This window comes from Lissotriton vulgaris, chromosome 10, assembly GCF_964263255.1.
Source record: "Lissotriton vulgaris chromosome 10, aLisVul1.2, whole genome shotgun sequence".
Classification (NCBI taxonomy): domain Eukaryota; kingdom Metazoa; phylum Chordata; class Amphibia; order Caudata; family Salamandridae; genus Lissotriton; species Lissotriton vulgaris.
The window spans coordinates 668,855,287-668,878,460 of record NC_141698.1 but is presented as its reverse complement, the minus strand read 5'-3'; the positions used below and the strand labels follow the sequence as shown (position 1 = coordinate 668,878,460).

Below are 23,174 nucleotides of genomic sequence, written 5' to 3'. Positions count from 1 at the left end.
AAACACTGTTATTTAAATTCGGGAACTAAAAGAGATGTTGATTTAAATTACCATTCATGCTGGCACTGGGCCACTGCAGTGATGGGAAGCCCCCTTGGGAATGCTCAGAGGTTTGCCTGTCTTAAGGCATGTGAAATGCAACCATTATATCATTTTAAACTCCAAGGATAGAACTTTACTCTTCTATGTACATTATCAAGTGCTGCAGTAGGAATGTCATGGGTCATAAACTAAGGTACTAAAATGGGGAAGCCTACATCAGGTTAGGCAGTAATAAAAACCCTTATTTGGGTACATTGCGCTTCAAACTCTTAGACGCAGGTAACGTTGCACCTGCTACACTGATAGCTTCACCCCTAATACACAGGGGATGTATTTGAGATGTGAATTCTTTGAGAGTAAAAATCCTGTTGCTGGTGAGCAGTGGTTTTGAGTTCGCCCTTTAAGGAGAGATGGGCTCCATTTAAATCCCATGTAGTATTGATTTTTATGATATGGGAAACGATACATGATCAGATTCTGCAGATTGGTAGAAACAGCAGTGCCTTTAGAGTCAAATGACCTTAGCAGCAGAATAATACAATAAATACAGTACATAATGACAGAATAGTATAGTATACTACCCAGTGAGGTATAAAAAAAAAATACATATAGCTTCTAACATTACCTAAAAAATTCTGTACAATTCAAAGACAGGGTCCAACAAGGACATCCCATATATTAAAGTACATACATGCATCATCTGAACTTAAACATAGTGGATCAGATCCGAACCCTCAACTACCCAAAGGTATCCCCCCAATACCAGCCTTTTATTACAGGCTCCAAGCAAAAAATATTATATAGTCCCTAATTGACCAGATTAAATCGCCCCGTCTCCATGCCCTCTGGCCTTTATACTCATATAGACCCTTTTTCATATTGTACATAGCTAAAAAGCATGACCTCCATTTTACAAATGAGGGAGGATCAGGACTGAGGCTATGCACATACGGGCTACTGACATAGCCACAAAGATCAGATACGTTTTGCCTTTGGAGAGCACGTGGTCCTCACTAAGACATAGCAATATTACGGAAGGGGTAACCAAGATCTGTTTCTTAAGGATCATGCCAATGAAGGTTGCAACCTCTTGGAGATAGCTAGATAAACCAGTACATGCACTGAACACATGAACAATTTCCGCTAGCTCAGCTCCACACCTATGACATTTCGAGTCTGGTTTTTTGCATCATTAAAACAGCTTATCGGGCATATCACAAATGTCAAAAGCTGTTTTGAAGTGCTGGCTTTTCAATCCAGCAGTCAAAAGTGTGTCTCTAGAGATCTACAGGGAGCACTTGAGTAGTGGCCCTTACACCCCCAATCTCGATTCCCATCTAGCATTCTGGGGTTCTAAATCACCCGGGAGACCCTGTACTAGTAAATCATTGGTTTGCCAGATTCTGCATCCATGCTCTACAGCTTCTATGACTGGGTACGTTATAACATAGATTTGGTTCTTATTCAGTTTGCTAATAAAATCTCTGATCTTCAGATATTTGAAAAACTTCTCCCTTGTCAAACCAAACTGGTTCTCTATCTCTCCAAAGAAGCATAATTGATCACCATCATGAAGGTCCCCTATTCTTGAAATACGACTTATGCCAACCTTTTTACCCATGCCATCATGAAATATGCCAAGCAAGGCAGGAGAGCCCCGCAAGTGTGTGTAGCAGTTACATTTATTTATATTGTTCCTCGTTTTTACCAGCTGCCAGATATTGAATGACCCATCCACTGTCTTAAACCTGATCTTTTATAGTAGCTCCTTTCCAGGTTTCTCAAGAAGAAACTCTTGGCATCAGAACCGAATGTGAGCCGATACATAGATGGTGTCTCAGCACGGTTGATACTGTGTGTACTGCCCTTGATCAGGATACCTAAATGCTGCAGCATGCAAGACCAATAGTACAACACAAAACTAAGGAATTGGTTTTTTAAACTACCATAAAAAACACAAGCTTTCTAGCATGGTTAGCCAGTTCTTATTGACCTCCAGTGGAATGGTTCTAAAAATATTTAACACTTTCTGGAGGAGAAGCATTTTTAACACACTACATCCCCCTACCAGCGATAAGTGCAGATTGTTAATTTGGACTAGATCCTGTTTGATTTTCATGATCAGAGGTGCTAGATTTTTCAAGGGTAGGTTTTATACTCACTCCCAAATAAATTGCATCCTTCACCCAATGCTGAGCCCCAGAATTAATTCCTTTGATGCAGACTACCTGGCTTGTTAAGGTGGTATCCTGCTATGGCTTCAAACACGCTAGCCTCGTTTTCAGTCGCTGTCAGTGACTACTGCTATATCATCTGCATTAGCCAATACTTTACAATCCCTCTGACTTATCGAAACAGACTAGATCCTGATGTTATTCTCCAATTGTGCAATAAAGGGGTCTATATATGAGGCATATTATTGGGGTGAGCACAGACATCCCGTTCTTGTTCCTTTGGTAATAAAAATCTACTCCGACCCCTTACCCATGATCTGAAGTTGATTAGCTGTCTGTTCTGGTTTCCTCACGATGGGCCTGGTATATATCATGGAGGATTGCAAGAGCAGGTTGAGTTGGCAAGAGTGACCCCCCCCCCCATCCCATCACCCTCAGTGCATGCTTTAAGTGTGTCCTTCCATCCATGGCAATGCTGAGTAGTCCCATTTTAATCCAGCTTTCACTTCCAATTCCTCATTTAATGAAATTGTGTTTTTGATGGTGTGCCACGAGTCTTTTATTCCCGAGCCATCCCCTCCTTCACTTTCATCACTACAGCAATTTTCAATGTTGCCTCTCTCGCATCCCCGTCTGACTTCTGAGTCATCCCCAGTCCAAACAGACTGGTCTGAAAGTGAGTTCTCAGGGATTCGACCCCTTGTTTGTTTTCATAGTAGCTGGCAGCGACAAAATAGGACTATCTTGAGCCCCCATGCCTACATTTATGGCCTTGATACCAGTTTGGGAAAGCGCAGTGCAGAATTGTGCCGCAATACTCACATTTGTCAAGGCTGCAGTCTCTATGCCGCTTAGTTCTTCCTTTGTGCTGGCCATGTTTTGATTTATGCCAACCGACACCTGTTGCAGCAAATCTGGCAGTACCACAGTTTACTGGGGGGGAAGGGGGGCGGAGTAGAGTCTCCGCTGTTTAGATCTGGTCCCAGACCTCGGTCCACTTTCCTGAAAATATCTGCGCCTGTCCTGGCAGAATCCATATCCTCAAGGCCGGCCTTCGCCAGAGCTACCTCCCCATTAGCCCCCCGCTTGGGGAGGGGCTTGCCTCGCCCTACCACACCACTAGTGGAGTTGGCCGCTTGGGTCTTCGGTACTCATGCTGGCTTAGGGCCCATCCTTGCATCAATATGTGGCGAATTCCTCTGTGACCTCTTTCCAGCCACACGCATATAGCAGGCTACAAAAGCGGTTCTCAAGAACCGTACATCCCCACAAACTTCTGCCCACAGCGCTGGCAGCAGCTAGACACCACACGGTCCATGAGCTCTGCTTGGAGGACAAGGTGCCGCAGTTACATGCTGATGCACATTCCCAATGGCCGCAGTTAATTACACAGTCGCCATCTCCCCCCCCCCCCCCCCCATTCAGTCATGGCGACAGAATGTTTTTACTGTATTACATTTTATTTTCTGTGTCATTATTTGACTGTGAGTACAATTTCAGTTACACATACTTTTTCCCTTATAGCTTGCTCGGGGTTCAGACATACCTTTCAGATCATTATTCCCTCATATACCTTTGTAAAAGGGAATCAGCATTACACACTGGTGACATGTGTGGATGCCTATTCGTAATGTATATGTATTGTCTTGCAACATATGTTTACAGAAGAGACAACAATACAAAAGCTTTCACATGATGATCTTAACAAAAATGTAATAGTGAAAACCTAGAGGATTTTCAGCGAGTTTGTTTTCATGAATATTGCATTTTCTTGTAGGTGAATGGCTGTAGGTGTAGACTTCAAGAAAACTCACTCTTCAATCACAGGAAGGCAAAAATCAAACTGCCTACAAGAGGATCAGTGTGCCACGATTGCACCCAAAAGCACTGATGCATATGACCCTTTTCGAATCGCAAATCAAACTGGAAGGCATACTATACCGGTTTGCACCAAGCCCCATTTATGCAAGAGTAATGCAATACCAGCTACTCATAGTCACAATCAAGTTCCCACATGAGTACTGGATGTGTGCTGCCTACTACTCACCTATAAAAAAAGAATGCAAATAATGTGGTGGGCACGGTCGGTGCGACTCAGGCTATGCCTCCCTGGGTGAGACCATATACAAGGAGTTTGGAGGAATTGAAATAGAGGCACCACAGATTTATAGGCACACCTAACACAGCCAAATGATAGCTCCCAACAAGAGTTCATAGCAAATGGCAAAGTGATTATTATCCCTTCTGGTGAATGGGACCTCAAAAGGCTGCACAAAGGATAGTACGGTTAGAGCATGTGGGTGGAGGAAAGATTAGAGTGTTTTTTAAGGTGATCGCCCCTAGTCTCTTTTTTAACTATCCTGTTCTTTCAAACACAAAGGAGTTGACAAAGTTAAAAAATTAGAAGCACACTGGAATCGGAGTTTCAACAAACACAAGTGAAACAATATTTCCTTTTGCACAGAGGTACCATCGACAGCAGTGGAATGTGGTGCAGAGTAGTATTAGAAAGTTGAAAAAAAATTCAACCCGTCCTAAAGGATACTTTTCTTAGGAATTCAGAAAATACAATGTTTTATTTAACTAATCCACCAAATGTAAACAATTCAGTCTGCAATTTCAGCTGATTGGTGGTAAAACATAACTGACCATTATTTTCTAAAGTACATACCCCAGCTTGGTCTTTACTCCGTCTATATTCTTCTTTAGAAATCCTATCTCTGTCTTCCCTTTGTCTTTTTTCTCTGCCTACATCGAGTGAGGTTTTGTCTCCATGTTTTCGTTCCTTGTTTTTTTCTTTCAAATTGTCAGCTTGGTTCAGGTTTGCATCTTTAAAAACCATTGATTTTTTCTCACCATGACGCTCCTTTTCCTCATTTCTGTGTCTTTGCTTTCTGTCTTTATCTGCATTTTCATGATCTTTCCTTTCTCTGTGCCTCTTTTCCCGTTCTTTACTTGCTAAGATCAACTCTTGCTCTGTCATACTTCTGCGCCTTATTTCTCGTGTTTCATCCTTATGCTCCAAAGATCTTCTGTACTTGTCTTTATTTCCACTATTCTGTAGGACCAAACATTAGCATTTCTCAATATGTCTCAATTAAAATGTTACATTTCTCAACGTCAATTTACACTCATCACGCCTCTCATAACCACAATGTTAGCACAAGGGAAAGAGTCTATCAAAAATACCATGACTTTGCAAGGATAAGAGATTTCAGATATATGTTGCTTTCTGTTCAAAGGTTGTAGGGACAATGCCTTAATTTTATGTACTCAAAGAGAAGCAGAACTACAGAGGAATTGAGTAGGACAAGAAAGACTGGATACCTGCAAAAGGAAACAATGAAGGGAAGCACATATGTACTTGTGGGAAGGAGTGTGGGGCCTGGCTGAACTGTAGCGAGAAAGGGTGGCTATGAGCATTATAGCTGTTTAGAAGTCATGGGAATGTCCGCAAAATGTAGGAGGGAAAGGGCAGTGTGGGGACAGACGCAGAGAAGGCTGGAAAGATGACTGAACCATAGGTTGCATAGTGGGGAGTAGGAAAGGAGACATGGCGAGCGGTAGGGAGAGGTGATATGGCTGTATAAGGCAAGGGCGCCAGAAACTAAACTATTGGCAAACACTGTTACAAAAAGAAACAAAAAGGCAGATAAAGCACTTTTATTCTTCTGAGGACAATAACTAGTGTCTAGGAGTAGTTGAGTTATGGCCAAGAGCAGAACACAAGTAAAATGAGTTGCTAACAATAATGGAGAAACTAAAAAGAGACTTCAGTTAAAATCTACTTTATTTTTTGTTTTTAATTAAATATAAAACAAGTAAAAGAGACTGGGTGTACAGAGAGAAGATTACCCAACAACTGCACAAACAAGCATGCGGCACTAGAAAAAAATAAAACAACGAGTCAAAAGTATGAAGAAAGGTAACTTTTTGAATTATGTGGTGAAAGCCATATGTAATATTGCAAAGCAGCTACTTCACTGAGCGAAATAAAGCAACTGAGTATCAGTGGGCACAAGAGGGAATGAGTGTGGCTGCCACATTCCCCACTGGGCTCCCCTTTAATTGTAAAACATGTGTAAACTCCATCACTGCAGAAAGAACGTCATAAGAGTCTTTAAGAATAACGGCTGGACGTGTGCTTACATGAAAAAAATTGCACTCTTGACAAGCTCAGAACTAGTAACTTTACCAATGCTTGTTCTGTCTGCATGAACTAAATTATGACAACCCGGAAATGAACAAGTCCTTTGCGGAGTAAACAAAATTTAATAATTCTTTGAACAAATTCTTGTCTACCCTATTCTCTTAGATATATTTTACAACAAAGCCAGTTCTTATAAGACTATAACAAACAAAGTGTGATCAATATAAAGACATTCAAACTTAAACTCCGAAAAAACCTACTTCTCTAGAGAGTTCATCTTTTTCTTTTCTTTCGCTGTGTCTTTTCTCTCGGTCATCAACTCGTCGTTTTCGTGCTGAAGTTTCAATGTTAATAAAGAGAATAATTTACATTAAATTTCTCCATCCTCACCAGGTAAATAGTGAAATTCATGTTAAATTTGATCATTTATTTCCACTTAATGAATGTAGAAATAGTTTAACGAATACTGAATTGCAATTTGAGCAAACCAATCTACTGGCAGAACTCCAATGGGATCATTGAAGATTTGGGCAATATTCACGAATAGGAGAGAACATTATGTCATCTGATTCTTTTGTTAAATATTTATTATAGAAAATACAACGCGATATGACAGATATGAGATGCCAGATAGCTCAAACTAATTTTGGGGTGGACACAAAAGAACAGATGTTTTAAGTGGATAATTCTGAAGCTAAAGTATTTATCATTTTTCGTATCGGATGCTCGTAAAATAGACCAATTAAAAAAAGGCAAAATACAAATCTACTTACCTGCAACAAGAATTTACATGCCATGGCAATGTCCCACTGTCATGGGGATAATTTACAGTGGAAGATTAGCAATATATTAGCACACGGGTATATGGTTCACGCATCTAGTCTTTCAAACATTTCACTAACTTTCTAGAAAAGGTTCTTCCATTGGTATTAAAAGAAACTAATTCAGTGCATAGTTCATCTGCATAAGTACTATTTGGTCTATGTATTTTTTTACTAGTAAAAACAATTTGGGTAAATCATTATTGTGCGAAAACAACATTTTTACACTGGTTAGCTACAGAAATGTGTTCAATCATTTGTATTTGTTATTTTTTATGTTGTGGTTTTTAATGAGGCTATGACTGCTCTTCTTATACTTCTAATGGCTGTATGACCTACCCCTCTCTATTGACCAGGTGATGCAAGCATGCTCACTTCTCATTTCAGTGCATGTCCTGCTCTGCTGTGCAATTTTTCAGGGGTCAAAAGAGCACTTCACATTCTACCTTACTTCACTTGCCCAGTCTATCTGGCCCGTGCACAAGTCCGGACACATGCATGTTGCCCTTATTTCTTACAGTATTTTGATAAACGAGGCTTTTAATTTGATAAACTTTTAACAATATCTGAATCTTCATTCTCTAAACAAAAGTATGGGTACCGTTTTTTTTCAAAACCACGTGGACTAAACAATTTTATACAAATACTACATCTACCTGCCTAGATGTTGTATTGTTTCATCCTTGATTAATTTGGGCAGTAAATCTCTGAACATCGAATTCATGGAGCATTCTTTCCCCAACGAAGACATAAGGAAACAAAGAAGAAAAGAGAGGGCCAACTCAATTAGACGGAAATGAAGGTCAACAGATTCCACCAAAGTAACCAATCTGAGTTTCTTCTGAGAACGACTTTATTGCCACTTTAAAAAAAAAAGGAGCCAAAAATAAGTGTTTCTCCTTTTATCTCCTTTCAGATGTAATGGGCATTATAAACATCAGATTTCAGAGTTTATCACTCGGAAGTCAGTCAATTACAGGCTCGATAGGTGACTTTGTCAGTTATCCTCGTACAGTACTAGTGGAAAAATAATGTTTTCAGCTTCCAAACTTGGTTAAAATGCTTCCAGGAAATCCCTAAACACCAGAAAGGTGGCAAAAGAGTCACAAGAAAGAGACGCAAGGTAAGAAGCTACTGCAACAAAATGCACTTCCTATCAGAAAATGTAAGCCTCATTTAGCCAGATAAGATAATATGGTAGTACAGTTTTTCATGGCATGTTGTTGGGGCCATCTGCTTCCTGATACACTATAAGCCAAACAGCATACTTTAAGGTATAAAGTGACCTCGCAGAAGGATGTTTGACTCCTTCACAATAGCCAGGAAGCATCAAGTATCACTATTATAAGATCTCATGAACCCCGCAGTTCAGGGGTGAAATGCTGGAATTGGGGATTCTGAATAACACCTTGTAAAGAAGATGTGTCCTTTCCTGTCCTGTCCTGTCCTGTGTAGTCCTAGGAACATCACAAGTAGGTTTTGGATACCACCACTGATATCACCAATTTGGAGCTAGCAGGTTCATCTCGGAGTTTCCTAGTCTGAAATCAGTGATCATGATCACTTTGAAAAGACGAGGGATCAGACGAAAAGGATGCAGAAATCCTCTTGAAGAAGTAACACAAAGGGTATCTTCCTCAGAAACCTGGATGCAGAAGGCATTTTCTTCTATCGCAAAGAAACCACTTTCGGACTTTCCCCACCATCTTCAAGCACATCGTCATTTTCGACCCAATCTGTTTTGATGTAACAAACAGCGATTGGTGTGTAACAAATGGTGTCTATTTTGGGGTTGGAAGTCGCTAAATGGCCTGAGAATCCTACATCATGTCCCTTCATGTGTCTTCAGGTGGCTCATAGTGGACATTTTGTTCGCTTGCAGAAGGCCCCAGCCCTGACCAAAAGAAAGAAGAACTTCAATACAAGGTGCACCACTCTCAGTTCCAATATGCTGACGTGGTAGGACTTCTCCACCGGGGAACACACACCTTGTGCTGTGAGACCTCTCATGTGGGCACCCCAGTCCTTCAAGGACACCTCAATCATTACTATCTGAGAAGAAACCACAGAATGAACAGCTACTTCTGTTAGGAACTTTTTTTCCGCAGCACCTCAAGGTGAGGGACAAATAAGGCTTTGGAAGACATCTGAACATTGTTGCACATTCTCTGTACTACTGGCACCAGTGTTTTGAAAGCCACTCTAGTTGAAGCCTCATGCACATTTCAGCACAAAGGTTATATTCAAGTACATTTCTTGAGGACCACAATTAAACCAGATTTTAGAGGAAACTCAGAAAGTAAAAGATTCCCATCACTACAGGTAAATCTATTTTAGGTGGATATCCTGTTAACATGCTATGGGTCTCAGTACTGATCATGGAAGTTGGATACAGCCAACACTCACCCTCGGCCCCTTAGAATGTGTCAGTGGCCGTTTTCTTCTTGTTAAGCAAGTGTGAAAATGAACAAGGAGGATTTAGCTTCCTTTGTTTATTACAGAAGTTAATGATGTGGATACTTTTTAAAAAACAGTTCCTTTTGGGGGAGGAGGGATGCCTCCCAACCTGAGAAAATTACCACTGTAGTGGAGTTTCGAACCCCACTTCTATATTCACTGGTCTTTCTCTTTCTAGTGGTATTATACAGATTCACAAGTAACAGGGTACCTCTCTGAACCCCTCAACAATTAGGCCCATTGTCTTGACCACTCTGATGAGCAACATCAGAGTTTCCCTGCCTTGGAGTTAGAGCATCTCAGTATCCACACTGATCAACATGGCAGCGGCAGACTGAGCACGGACCAGCTAGAGACCGATGCCTGAACTTGATTCCTGTCTGAATATTTTTCTGGAGGCGCTACTCTGGTCTGAAGTGTATGCTTGACATGATTTTGTTCATTTTATCACCTAATACTCAGCCTTCGTCCAGCGACCCATGGTGCCTTAGATCTGCCCAAAGATGCCACAGAGTCATCTGTCTGCCCTCCTTTCCTGTAATTAATCAGTTCTCATAATTGATGGCCAAGTTTGAGGTCTGTGTTAGTGGTGCAGAGCAGATGAGTGGAACCAGTTTGGGAAAAAACCTTGGCAAAGTTACTATCTTAAAGTAACTTTAAAAATTAACTTTACTTTGGTCTATCGGCATACCAACTGAAAAGCTTGCAGGTCGTCCAGAACACGGTAGGTTGGCATCTTGTAAAAGTACCTAAAACATGCCACATGCAGCAGTATCTTAAGAAGCTACACCTGCTTCCCATCAAAAATAGAGTTGGGTTTAAGGGTATTGTTCTGACTCACAGTCTTCCACCACTCTGTGCCTCGATACCTTATGGAAAAGATTAAGCCTTATCAGCCGGCCTGACCTCTGCGCTCTTCTGATGCACTGCTGGCATTGGTCACGAGGACTAAGAGGAAAAAGTGGGCGGTTCATCCTTTTTATTCCCCGCAGCAACCACTTGGAACTTTCTTCATCTGCAGCTCCGCTCAATTGAGGACGAATTTTCCCTCAAACATCATTTGAAGACTTGGCTGTTTGAAAATGCATGTAGATAACCTGTTTGTGTATGATTTGTCTTCAGACCGGGTTAACACCAAAACACTCTCAGAAGCTGTGTGCTTTAAAAGTCCAATGATTGGTTGATTGATTGATTGATAAACCGCTATAAGTGTAGCAGTTTCAGCATGATGGCATATGGCCGACTCCTATAGCTTTTTGGTGAGACAGGGCATCCAGAGGTTAGTGAGCAACAATCGTAGTTTCCCCACCTGGCTCTCGATTTGACAAAACTTGGTCCACCCACTGAGTTTACTATCAGCCATCACAATGGAACACACTAAAATGGAACACTACACACCAATAATCAACAGCAATATTTAATGCTCACACATTTTGGATAATAAGTTCTAAGACAAAATGAAACATTCACTTTTCTACGGCAAAACAAAGAAATAAAGCTGTAAGGAAAACTTTATATTATAAAGAATGGGCTACAAAAGGGATAATGTTTCTAAAGAGATCCCATTTACTTTCTGATTCATCGAGGCAAAACACAATTTAGATTACAGTGTGCTATACAATTTCTTAAAATGCGAAGTCACATTCTCTCGATCTCCACACAAACCTAACCCCACTCTAACACTATAACTCCTCCGGGGAAGGCGTAGTCCAGCTCAGATACACAAGCTACTACCTCCTCAAGAACCGAAAATTATTCTCAAATTACAAGACAAATTGGAGGACCTTTTAGCCCTTCATCCAAAAAACATCTTTCTAATATTCCAAGGGGGAAAATACGGCAGGCCCTCTCCTCATCTACATATCTCCTACAGGAGTCTGGTCAGCCCATAAACATTTCTGGACTCCATCAAAACTCCACAAACAAGTCATAACTGACAACGAAAATACTGGGTCCCTTTAGTGAAACAGGAGGCATCAGGCATATGAGTATGTATTGTCCCTTTCTTAAACCTTTTGGGCTTGAGGTGAAATAATATATTAAACATAACCTAAACATTGAATAACCCTCTTACCTTCCTTCAATCATCCTTGGGGATTTCCTCTCATTGTTGCTCTCATAGCTTTGAAAAGATTATATTATCCTCTTAGAAGTTATAATGAGTATGGGTTCAACTGAACTCTTTCAATATGGAAAAACGTCAAACTCTTATTGTTCCATGCGTGGTGAGTGTGGTCAAATTCACAAGAAGCACATATAGGTCAAGAGGACATGTAAGGGGAAGAAACTATGGCATAAGCTGGATTCTCATGAGTAAGTCAAGTGGCATATGTAATTTCCTTCACCTGAATACCTAATAAAAACTATAGAAATAAAGCAACAGTGCTTCTGGACCCTGTAGCCATCATTTACAAAAACTGCCTTCTCTGAAATGATCGCTTCTGTTAAAGTAGCATCACACAGTCCTTTCAGCTTCGAGGATTAGCAAGCACTCAGTCTGTCTCTTCCAGAATTAAAAAATAAACTCAGACAGGGTATAACAAAGCCCAAAATACCAATGGTTCACCAGTGTTTAAAGCACGGGGAAGCTTGCATGGCAATATCCAGTGCTCTATCATAAACAGATCTGCAGCATCAACATTAATTAAAGTTTCCAAAAAATCCAGATAGTAAGTAACTGCACTGTCAGTGCACAGTCAGAAGACAAACAAGCAGGCCGAGACGTTTGGAACACCTTGTCGGTCTTTATCAAAGGTTTACAAGATAATACTTGTATTATGCTTAATGCAATAGGAAAGGGGCAAAGAATAAAGCATCAAGGAAAATTAAGAGCTAGTGACTGAATTCTATAGTGGAAACATTCGGCACTGATTTAATTCCCCCTCTTGCACTTGACCAAACTTGTATGGTATTCTGAACAAATCACTTGATCTCTCAATACCTCAAAGAGTAAATATGTGTATTATAAAATATTAAAAACAACTAATCAGGGTATAGCCCCAATCAAACGTTCTCACCTCTTCAGCTCACATCTTTATGATTTCTTTGATCTTGTTTAAAATTCCCCCCGAGCACCATACTTTCTATGTGAAACACCTCCTGTATGAGAAAATCCTTCTACAATAAAAGGCTACTTTTAAATGGGCCCGCTGCTCATCAGTGGAAGTCCACTCAACATCAAACACCTAACAAAAACAAAACAAATAAGGGACCAACCAACAGATGAACTAACAAGATGATCCTCCTTAAAGAATAACTACTGTAAAAGGAAAATTTTCTAGCGTTCCTAAAGAACGCTACATGATTGGGTAAAGAATTCAGTTGTCAAAGGATTGACAAGCCGATTAACAGTAGGTTACAAGAAGGTAGTGTCTAATGCATCTGGAAAAAAAAATCCAACTTGGCAAGAAGCTTGATTTGGTGTGCCAGAGAAACATAAAAAATTATTTTGTAATGCATATGCCAGATTGCGATACACATATGGCACTGATTCACTTTGGAACTGATGGAATAGACAGTAAAGCCCAGAAGCGGCTGTGAGAGAGTCTATTCACTAGTTGAAGATGCTGGCTTTGAGTACTATTAAGTACTCACATTTGGTTTAACCTTCAAATTACTCAAATTTTAAGTGTGTTTAAGAGTTTGTGAGTCTGCTAAAGTTATATGGGGGACTGATGGCAAAATTAGGTTTGATATTTTCTAGGACCTGCAGAGCACAGAAGTCCTGTACTAGGAGGTGGTGTTGTATTTTTGACCCACATGAGGAAGGACCTCGCTCCAACAGCAAATCCCGTTCAACTTATGGTGGTCAAGAGCACAGCTGAAATTACAGGCCAGGACATGGCTTGTACAGACCAGGATAGAAGACTTACTATATTGAAAGCAACAGACAGCACTTCGCCCCAAACCGATGATCAGGAATCAAGTTTAGAAAACTTGAGGTATATAAAATAAATGCTCACCTTGGCTACTGCTGCATTCTGTCACAGAAAATAGAAACCATAACTTCAAGTGTACCACTCTTTAACCCATACAAATCTGTGGTGTGGTTTAATCAGCCTCTCCCCCCCCCCCCCCCCCCCCCCCGGAAGTCAGATTGTTTGCAAGACCACAAGGCAGACATGAGCTACTGGGCCAAAACCATTGTGGTGAGTTCATTTGCCACTGGTGAAGTACTGGGTTTCATCTTATTTTGGCTCAGCCAAGTACAGCCTTTTCACACAGCATCTGTGTGCTTGTTGCTCTAGATTCATGTGGTCATATGGTAAAACTAGGAGGACGATTCCTTTTTTGCCTCTGCCCAGGGGGATTGGGCTTTCCCAAATTTTTAATTCTGCCTGTTGGCCGTTGTTCTTCAGCATATGAGAACTCTCATGGGAAACAACGATGGAATATATGAGTCGATACAGGGTGTACCTTCAATTTATGAGGTATTACTGAGGCTAATGGATATCTGTTACTGTTGGTGGAACCCAGCTACTACAAAAAAAGTTGCATTACGGTGCTGGGAGCGGCTTATAAAAACTTGGTGGTCCTCCGAAAGAACGTAGGCTTAGAGAGTTTGAACTGGTATACTCCAGTACAGAGGAAACCTTTGTTGTCAGAGATATTCCAGGATACATGCCTATTAAGATGGGAGAAGCAATGATTGTCAAAACTTGGGGATTTTTTCCAGGATCAGAGACTGGCATAATTTGAGGAGCTTCGGGCTAGGTTTGATCTGAGTTATAGGGATTTTTTGAAGAAAAACTTGCAAATCCATGATTTTATAGAGAAGAAAATGAGGGGGACTGGTGAGATTTTAAAGGCTGTCACTTTTGGGCATGCTGTTAGGGGAGGAGGAATCATCTATAAGTTCCATGAATTCTAAGTTGGGTGATGTTGTGTCAGATGATTTAAAGAAACATAATGTCAAATGGCAGCAAAGACTGGTTCTGACAATCTTAGTTTTTACGAATCTTTGGAACTAAGCCACGCTGTACTTTGTTCTACAGGGCTACATGCGCAACATTACAAAACTATTTTTGATGTATATTTTACCCCAGCAAAGATTGGAGGTGTTACCCCGAGACCGGTCCCAGGATGCTTGTTCCTGGTCCAGGGAGGACCTGGCCTGGCTGTTCAGGCTGGACTGTTTCCCTGGGAAACAAGGTCAAGACTGATTTGCATATGGCTAGGTCTAAACTGGAATGGCGTGGCGAGCCAATAAACAATGGATTTAACCCAGATCTGTGACTGGGGATGAATGTTTGATTAATTCAGCATTCTGTCCATCATCTGCCCTTTTAGCATTTGTCCCCCTAAGTGCTAAGGGTATGCCGAGACATGGGTTCTGTGCTCGCTAGACGACCAGATTCAAGCTAGCCTGAGTGATATGGGGTGTTACTCCGAAACTGGTCCCAGGATGCTTGTTTCTAGTCTAGGAAAGACCTGGCCAAGCATTTCAGGCTGGACTGTTCCCATTCCCATGGGGGAACAGGGCCAAGACTAATTTGCATATATGGCTAGTCTAAACTGGATTAGCGTGGAGTGCAAAAAAACAATGGATTTAATCCAGATCTGTGACTGGGGGTGAATGTTTGATTAATTCAGCATTCCGTCCATCATCTGTTCTTTTTGATTGAATTTGTCACCCTAATGTGGGAATGGGATGCTCCGAGGGGGGCCTGTGCTCGCTAAGGCTGATGAGGGGTGTTACCCCGAAACCGTTCCCCAGATGCTTGTTTCTGGTCCAGAGAGGACCTAGCCTGGCAGTTCAGGCTGGACTGTTCCCATGGGGAACAGGGTAAAGACTAATTTGCATATGGCTGGGTCTAAACTGGAATGGAAAGGCGTGCAAAAAAACTATGGATTTAACCCAGATCTGTGACTGGGGGTGAATGTTTGGTTAATTCAGCATTCCCTCCATCATCTGTTATTTTTTAATATGAATCATCTAGAGGACAGAGTTTCCAGAGCTTTAAACTATGCATTTTCGAATTCCAGCAGGATTGACATAAAAAAATATAAAATAATGTATTTACTATATTACACTGACCCACAATAGTTAAATTAAGTTCATGCCATCTCTCAAAGTCCTGTTCTGCTTTGCTAAGTATCGGACCAATATTATTCTTAACTAGATGATCTAATTCTATGCTAATCTTTATACCTAAATAGACTGCCTGCTCAACCACCCTTAAATCCTAAGTAGTAATGACCCGATTCACCACCAGTTGGGTTGTGTGCCTTTTAAGCGAACAATCTGCAAGCTTGCCAAACTCAGCGGCCTCCTCCTACACTAGCTGCAGATTGACATCCGGATCAGCCATAACTACTGTGATATCATTTGCATAGGCCTCATTTTCTGCTCCCAGCCATGGCGTTTTACTGGTATTATAGCTGGATTAGCCTCTAACCTACAGAGGAAGGGGTCAATATATATCGCAAACATTGGGGCATAGCAGTGGCACTCCAGCCTTGTTCCTCTCTCAATACAAATTATCCCCGACTGACCACCCATCATCAGTAACCGGGCTACCGGTTTATAGTAAAGAGCCTGTATTGCCTTTATAAAATGTATCCCCAATCCAAGCAATCTTATAAATTCCCAGAGATACTTTCACTTGACCCGGTCAAATGCTTTTTCTGCTTCCAACAGGGCCACCGCCATGGGCTCATTTGCAACCTTGGTACGTCGAAGAGTGTAATCACTTGACGGATATGATCAGTGGTACTTTTCCCAGGGACGAACCCATTTTGAGGGAAGATACCACTTTAGAAATAATTTGACTCAACTGAGTGGCCAAAATCTTGGAATATGCTTTTGCATCACTGTTTATTTATAGAGTTACTGGGTGATATGTTTATTAATAGAGTTACAGGGTTGAGCCAAGCCGCTGCAGGTGGGCTGGGATTGCTCAGCTGGGCTGATTGGCCAGCTGCGCGATTCCTCTCTGAAAATCCTCCACTGCCGCTGGGACGCTGGCATGGTTCCCATTTACAACCGATGCTCCTCCTGCTAGCCTGATAGCACCGAGGTCACACTGCCACCCCAGTGCCTCCATTGGCTCGATCCGATTTTAGCATGCTGGATGCTGTTGCCTGTCCTGACACCGCACGGGATCCTGAGACAACGCTCTCTGTTTTGTCTTGGGCAGTTGTGGCATTCTTCTACACCATTTTTCGAATGCCTCTGATACTTGAAACCCCTCTACAAGCTGCTGCGCTGATCCAGGCTTCTCTAATATGCCAAATGTGCCTGCCGATGCCAAGCTGATACACAGCCCCCGCCTCAAAGGCTGTTTGGAATTCCAATGAGAACCACCCCCAGTGGGCACACTAAAAAAACTCAGGCGCATTCTGCTGGCTCTAGTCCTGTACCATAACGTTCTGCTCCTCAGCCCTCCAGTACAATGGAGCTCAGGAGGGAGCCAGTCAGCAGCGGCGGTACTCGTTCGCCATCTTGCCTTTCAATACCTCCCTTCACTCTATACGAATTCCGGAAGTCTTTGATAACTTAGACAAAGATAAGGGTATAGGCTTTGATTAGGCACAGATAAATGACCCTAACAGACTGTTTGTAGGCCACGTTAATAATAGTTTTGATGTCAAAAAGATCACAATTGCAAGGTTAGTATTCTAGCAGCCAGCTAAACCTTTGCACGAGTCAAGCAAAGCCTCAGGTTAGCTGCTCAACGACCTTGTGGATCAGAAGGGTTGGCTGGTGCAGTCAGCCGCATTGCACCCTCTGGTTTCCGTGCTGGTGGAGAAACATGGTCAGCAGCTTTTCTCCTCTGTTGGCCGCACTGGTTGAAAAAAATTTCAGAGCTGATAACTGTGGTCTCTGGTCCAATGTAGGCAGACACCAGTTTTAAGCGGTTGTGGCCTCCAGGCTGATATAGTCTGCTGCTCATCTTCAGCAGTTGCAGCCTCCAAGCCGATCAAGCAGCTCCACACAGGTGAGGCAGCAAAAGATCTTTGGGGGCCTGAAACAGAATAGTGGGGCAGCATGATGACTTCTAGTGTATCAACATCTTCATGTAGTTTGCCACTGGAAATAAACTGGTGGATTGCGGAACCCTCACTATTGTGATCAACAATGGCTTATCTCCCTGTGGGCTGTCAGATACTTTTGGGTGTTTCCATGCTTCTCCTCTTGGACAGTCCCTCCATCTGGGCTCTAGGCAGACCATGAGATTTATGCGTAAGTTGGAGATTTCGGGTAATGTCCCCTGGCCTCTGGGAGACTTGCTGTCATGCAAAACACCAGCCCTGGTCACACAGCAGGCCTATGAGTACTCAGTGTGGCACTCCCATCCTTGGACAAGAACGTGAAACTGGAACAAAGTAGGGTTGCTTGGTTCAGTCTTTTTTTCTAACTAATGTTCTAGACAGGGGATGGGGATCTACTGTCTAAAGCTCCAGAACAGCTTTGGGTTGATTCTCTTGCAAATGTTTTCGGGGTGCTCCTCACACAAAGTGTATCTGCAAAGTGATGGTTCTCATAGAGGGTGGCACTGATGCTGGCTTCAAGTAAGGGTATCCAAAACAAAGGCACAATTAACTGTGAAATATATGAACCTAGCTGTCATCAGCCTTCCTGGTGCACTAATAAGGGAAAGGCTAAAGGGCAGATCCTGCCAAAACACTTTCTCTCTTTGAACAGAAACTGCAGCCCCTGACTTCAGCCCTACCATCTTTCAAAGTTCAGTGCTCATGAAGGACAAAGCAGTGTCCCTTTGCTAACAAGGGCCTCATTGAATTTATAAGCGCGGCCCTGCTCCATCCTTCCTCACTTCAGTGGCTGGGTCTCCACAATCAAGCCACTGGAACACAGTCATCAAATGTCCATTCTCTGGGGAAACTGTCTCTACCATTCATCTTTGCGCATTGCTAGACAAGGTGCCATCAACAATAGATTCCACTGGCCCCAGTACTCGGACTCTCACCACTCCCAAAGGCCTACAACCAACCACGTGCTACACATTCACTGCAAATACATGTACTCACAACACACACATATCAAATGGAATGTCAGCACACAGTCTGTGTTCCGATTGAAGCCAAACGTTATACTGGTACGGTCAGTAACCCTCACACAGAAAAGGTCTGGTCATATTAAAGATTTACAAAAAAATGGTATGCTGCCACCACAACTTTGTGTGACTTATGAAGGACATGGACCCGCTATGAGGGCACACCTAGTGCGATTCTTCAGGTCACAGAAATAGATTCTGGGCCTCGCATTCCCAAGTACAGGTCTAGGCCTCTGTGCACAAGCTAAATTAGTGTGAAGTGAGGCCGAAATAAAATGTCAGGATGCCAGTTTCATGTGCAATTGTGCTCTCAGGGCACAGGTACACACATGTATACCATGCAGGAGAGTGAGATATTCCTGTTCCAACACACATTATCATATTGTATCATTCCTACGCAACACACAATAAGCACTCATATGTTCATGAATCAGTACAAAAAGGAAAAAGTGTCCTGAAGGTCCGTATGTTGCAGAGTGCCCTTCAAAAGACCACTGCATGTAATATTTTCTGAATTCTGTTTGTTTCTAGTTCAAAAAACTCCCTTCCCAAACCTACATTAGAGTATCTGTAACACATACTGCTGCTTCACATCTAAGTAATGTAAATATATGTAGTCTGCTGGGCTCAAGAGTAAAAATAAAAAATAAATTCTATCCCTTCAAAGATCCAGGAGTCTTAAAAGGACAGGATGCAGCACACCCATGAATGCACTGAGAATCTATGAAACTAAACACTAGGCACTTTATAATTTTCATGAAAAATGTAGGCAAACCTGTTTTGGTAGTCACTAACATCATGCATTTGATAGGTTAAATGGGGGGGGGGGGCGGAGTTATTTTATAAAAGTCGAGAAGATCAACACATTCTAATGCCTATTTTGGCATGTAGACACAAAAGTCTACAAAGGGTTGTAATCTCTCACCTTATCAAACAGCATTCTCTTCTTTCAGAGACCCTTTTAAAACAAGGGTTTTGAAGCATGCTTACTAATTTCATACCACATCGTGGTTAGAGAAACATATTGCTCATTGCTGACAATGTTTTGATGAGGATGAAAATCCATTGTAACTGTTACCTCACATGGGAACTGGTTGAAAAGTCTTAGTAAATACCACCAAGTCTTAGTAACATATTTTGTTAAGTGTAGTAGGCTTTAACGTACCTGATGCTTCCCTGATTTGTCTTGAACGAAGTACTTCTTCATCTTTGTAGCCATAAATTTGTGCACTGTGTTCATACTCTGCATACATATCCCTTTGCTTTGATTTCGTTTCTGCTTCATTCTCCATTTGTTTCTCCTGCGCATGACCTTTTTCTCGTTTGAGGTCTCTCACCCTTTCCGAGTCTTTTTCCTTCCTTCTATCCCTCTCTCTTTCACCATCTTTAGCCTTCTCTTTATATTTCTCTCTTTGTCTCTCACGGTCACTGTCAGTAGTTTTATGAATAACTTTTTCATCTCTCTGATCTCGGTCTGCTTTTTTCCGGCTAGAACTGCCTTCCCGGCCATGTCTTCTTTCTTTCAACCTCTTGTCTTCAAGATGAGCATTTGATTTTCCAGCCTATACAGATGTATGCAAACATGAAAATAAATGAGTGTTATCGCGATATATCATTCATTTGTTTGTTATCTGAGTGGCTTCTGTTCTCAGCCTTTTCTATATACAGATTATGGTACAGTTTTGCAACTCGAATTTCCACTTATGCTCATTAGGATCTTTTCAAGTGCTAACATAATGAGTTATTTCTGCCACTAAGTTACTTGCCCATAGAGCCAACATTTAAAATGTGCCTCATCAGGTGAATAATGCTCCGACATTCACTGTAATAACCACACATCCATTCCCACATCCAGCTTGCATTTCTTGGATGCCTCATACATTTAGTTTCTCAAATAATCAGTTAAACAGATATAACAGCATGACCATGGTTGAGCTGGCCATGGTAGAGCGACGGGTTTATGTAAGGGGGCCATGAAGGACAAGGGTTAAAACATAGCGCACATACTGCAAAGCTAAAAATCTCCAAGCACGACCATAACAGAAATAAGCAAAACTGAGGAATATATTTCCCAGTACATTATACATTTTCATAGTCCTTGGGAATCTTTCCGAATTTCAGCTAGAATTATTATGAGATGGGTAAACAGTTTACATAGCATCAACGCAACAACAGAGAAGCAAAAAAATATTCTTCTAGCAAAATCTGAGATGGAAAATGACAGGAATAGGTCACTGGAGGAACGCAAGGAGAAGGTGTTAGTGGGATAATCTTTCTGAAAAGGTATGTGAATGCAAGACTGGCCAGGCACTTTTAGCGGAGGGACATTAACTCTAGTCCAGACAGGTAGCCAGTGGAGGCTCTGGGATGGAAAGGTAGTGATCCATAGCAATCCATCCACAAACTAGATTTTAAACACACTGCATTCTGGTCATTAGGTATTCTGGTACCTATTACAGTTTTGAATTGATAAAGATGACCCTAGTGTGGTGCAGTTATTTAGGACTGAATGGGAAGAGGTGATTGAGTTGGTGAAGTAAAAAGAAAGTATTTTAGTCATAGAGCTGGTCCATGTCATTATGCTTAAATAGAAGGTCAGATGAACACATATTTAGAGAAGAATGCATAGAGACTGTAAAGAGTAAGTTGCGTCAGCCACTGCAGCTGGCGAACAGATCAGAACGTTGTGGCAAAGAAACATAACCTTTGAAAAGGAGCAGAGGTGGGTTCACCGCCTCTCGACTTATTTAGTTGGCCTAAATGATGAAATTCCTTGGGGTACGGTCTTAAGACGTTAACCTGCCCAATGTGGTCCATCCCAATGAACGCTGCCATTCAGGGGAGGATATGAATGACTTGCCGCATGATACCATACCAAAGGTATGTGCTACATATTACAAACTTGCTGTAATCTCCCTCTGCCTAAATACACGATGGGTTTAAGAGGTTAGGAGTGTACATGATAGTGACTGAGGACAAGTTGACTAATGAAGTAGGTCAGTCCGAGGTACAGACAGGTCGTTTCGAAATTGACCTCTAGATGTACTCGTGACTTTTTTGGTGACAGATTAAGTGGGTCTGTTTCTAGCCTTTTCTATACTCGCACTTTGAGATAATAATCGGAAGTGCGATATGGCTGGACTGTATCTAGCCCCATGTATCCAAAAATATAGAGTGTTAAGTTGTGGGATTCTTAATGGACAATAAAGTTTTCTCGCGAAATTCCCGGCTGCCATACTGAAGAGGTTTGAGGTAGCGTTCTAGCTTTTTTGCACACTTTGGGACGCAATTTACGTTCCCAGGGTCACATGATGCATACGCGGTACGCTAATCACGTGACCGGGTACGTGACCTGAAGCCCCTTCGCCATTATTTTCCCGCAGGTTGCTAATGGCAGGTAATATCCAGGCAACAGTGAAGAACCGACTAGGTCTAATGCGGCGAGTCGTTGCGCTTGAAGTAAGTGTATTCATGCCCCTTTGTTCCTTCTGATTTGAAGGTTGTCTGTATACCGGGGCTCCGATCGCCAATAATACTAATTCCGGTGTTTTTGTTAAAAACATACAGACTGAGCGCAGCGTGAAGAGAGTGCCCCGCTGTTAGCCCATGTGGCACGTCTGAATATCGTGTGTTGTAAGTATTCTGGTGTTTTATGACAGACTACACCATAGCCTAAACTTCTTTGAGTCTGAGTGTCTGAACCTATTGATCCGCCTGGAGCGGACCTTTGGTCTTTTACGAGGGGTGTTGCACTGAATTTTTATACCACATTAGTATAAGTGGCGCCGCAGGCAAGAGTCGTATATAGTATAAGACGGGTCTTGATATGTGCGCACACTGGGACTAATAAGGGTCCTAAAAATACCCCCCTGAGAATTTGTAAGGGCAAACAGAGGGTACACTAGATAGTACGATATCCTGCAGGTACATTAGATATGTACCTAAGATGGAACCATAGTAAAAGCAAACAGCTCTATCTTTTATAACATAAGGAACTGGCAAAGCATGATAATGTGAAAACATGAAATTTATGTGTTATTAATGTTTGTCTCGTTTATCTGTCTATTCACAGAGTTGGCTCCTGGTGACTTCTGGGAGCGTTTCAAAACGGGTATAACCGTGAGTTTTTTGGAATACGAGTTGTATTTTTTTCACATACATATCCTCACGGGGTGGACGCGCCTTAGAGAGCGTGGACGCCCCGGGGGAGTTCACTTGTTTTTAATGTGAACAGCTGACCCACTAATAAAGGGTTTTTGGGCACAGCTGTGATCTTTTAATTTTGCACTCACAGCACTAGAGCACATACACTAAGAAAAACCTTCAATAAAACCAGCTCCGCTGCAATTGCAGGCGTCGTAGCACGCAGGGGGGACACTCGGTCTCCCCTGTGGGAACCCCATGATGAAGCATGTCACCACTAGGGTGAGTGAGGGTTCTTTTAAGAAATAGAGTTTTTTCTTTTTGCTTTTGCATTTCCTTGTGTCTTCGCTTTTCTCACCTTGAACACTGT

General features: G+C 41.9%; 1 protein-coding gene across 1 annotated transcript in view; it reads right to left on the bottom strand.

Moving 5' to 3' along the window:
- The window catches only part of DYNC2I1 (dynein 2 intermediate chain 1), a 476,503-nt gene that overhangs the window by 376,857 nt on the left and 76,472 nt on the right, over window positions 1-23,174 (bottom strand). Inside the window, exons 3-5 of the mRNA XM_086941505.1 lie at window positions 19,827-20,223; window positions 6,627-6,700; window positions 4,888-5,274 (exon numbers count right to left, since the gene is read on the bottom strand). Coding sequence (XP_086797631.1) covers window positions 4,888-5,274; window positions 6,627-6,700; window positions 19,827-20,223 — 858 coding nt within the window. The remainder of the gene's footprint in view (window positions 1-4,887; window positions 5,275-6,626; window positions 6,701-19,826; window positions 20,224-23,174) is intronic.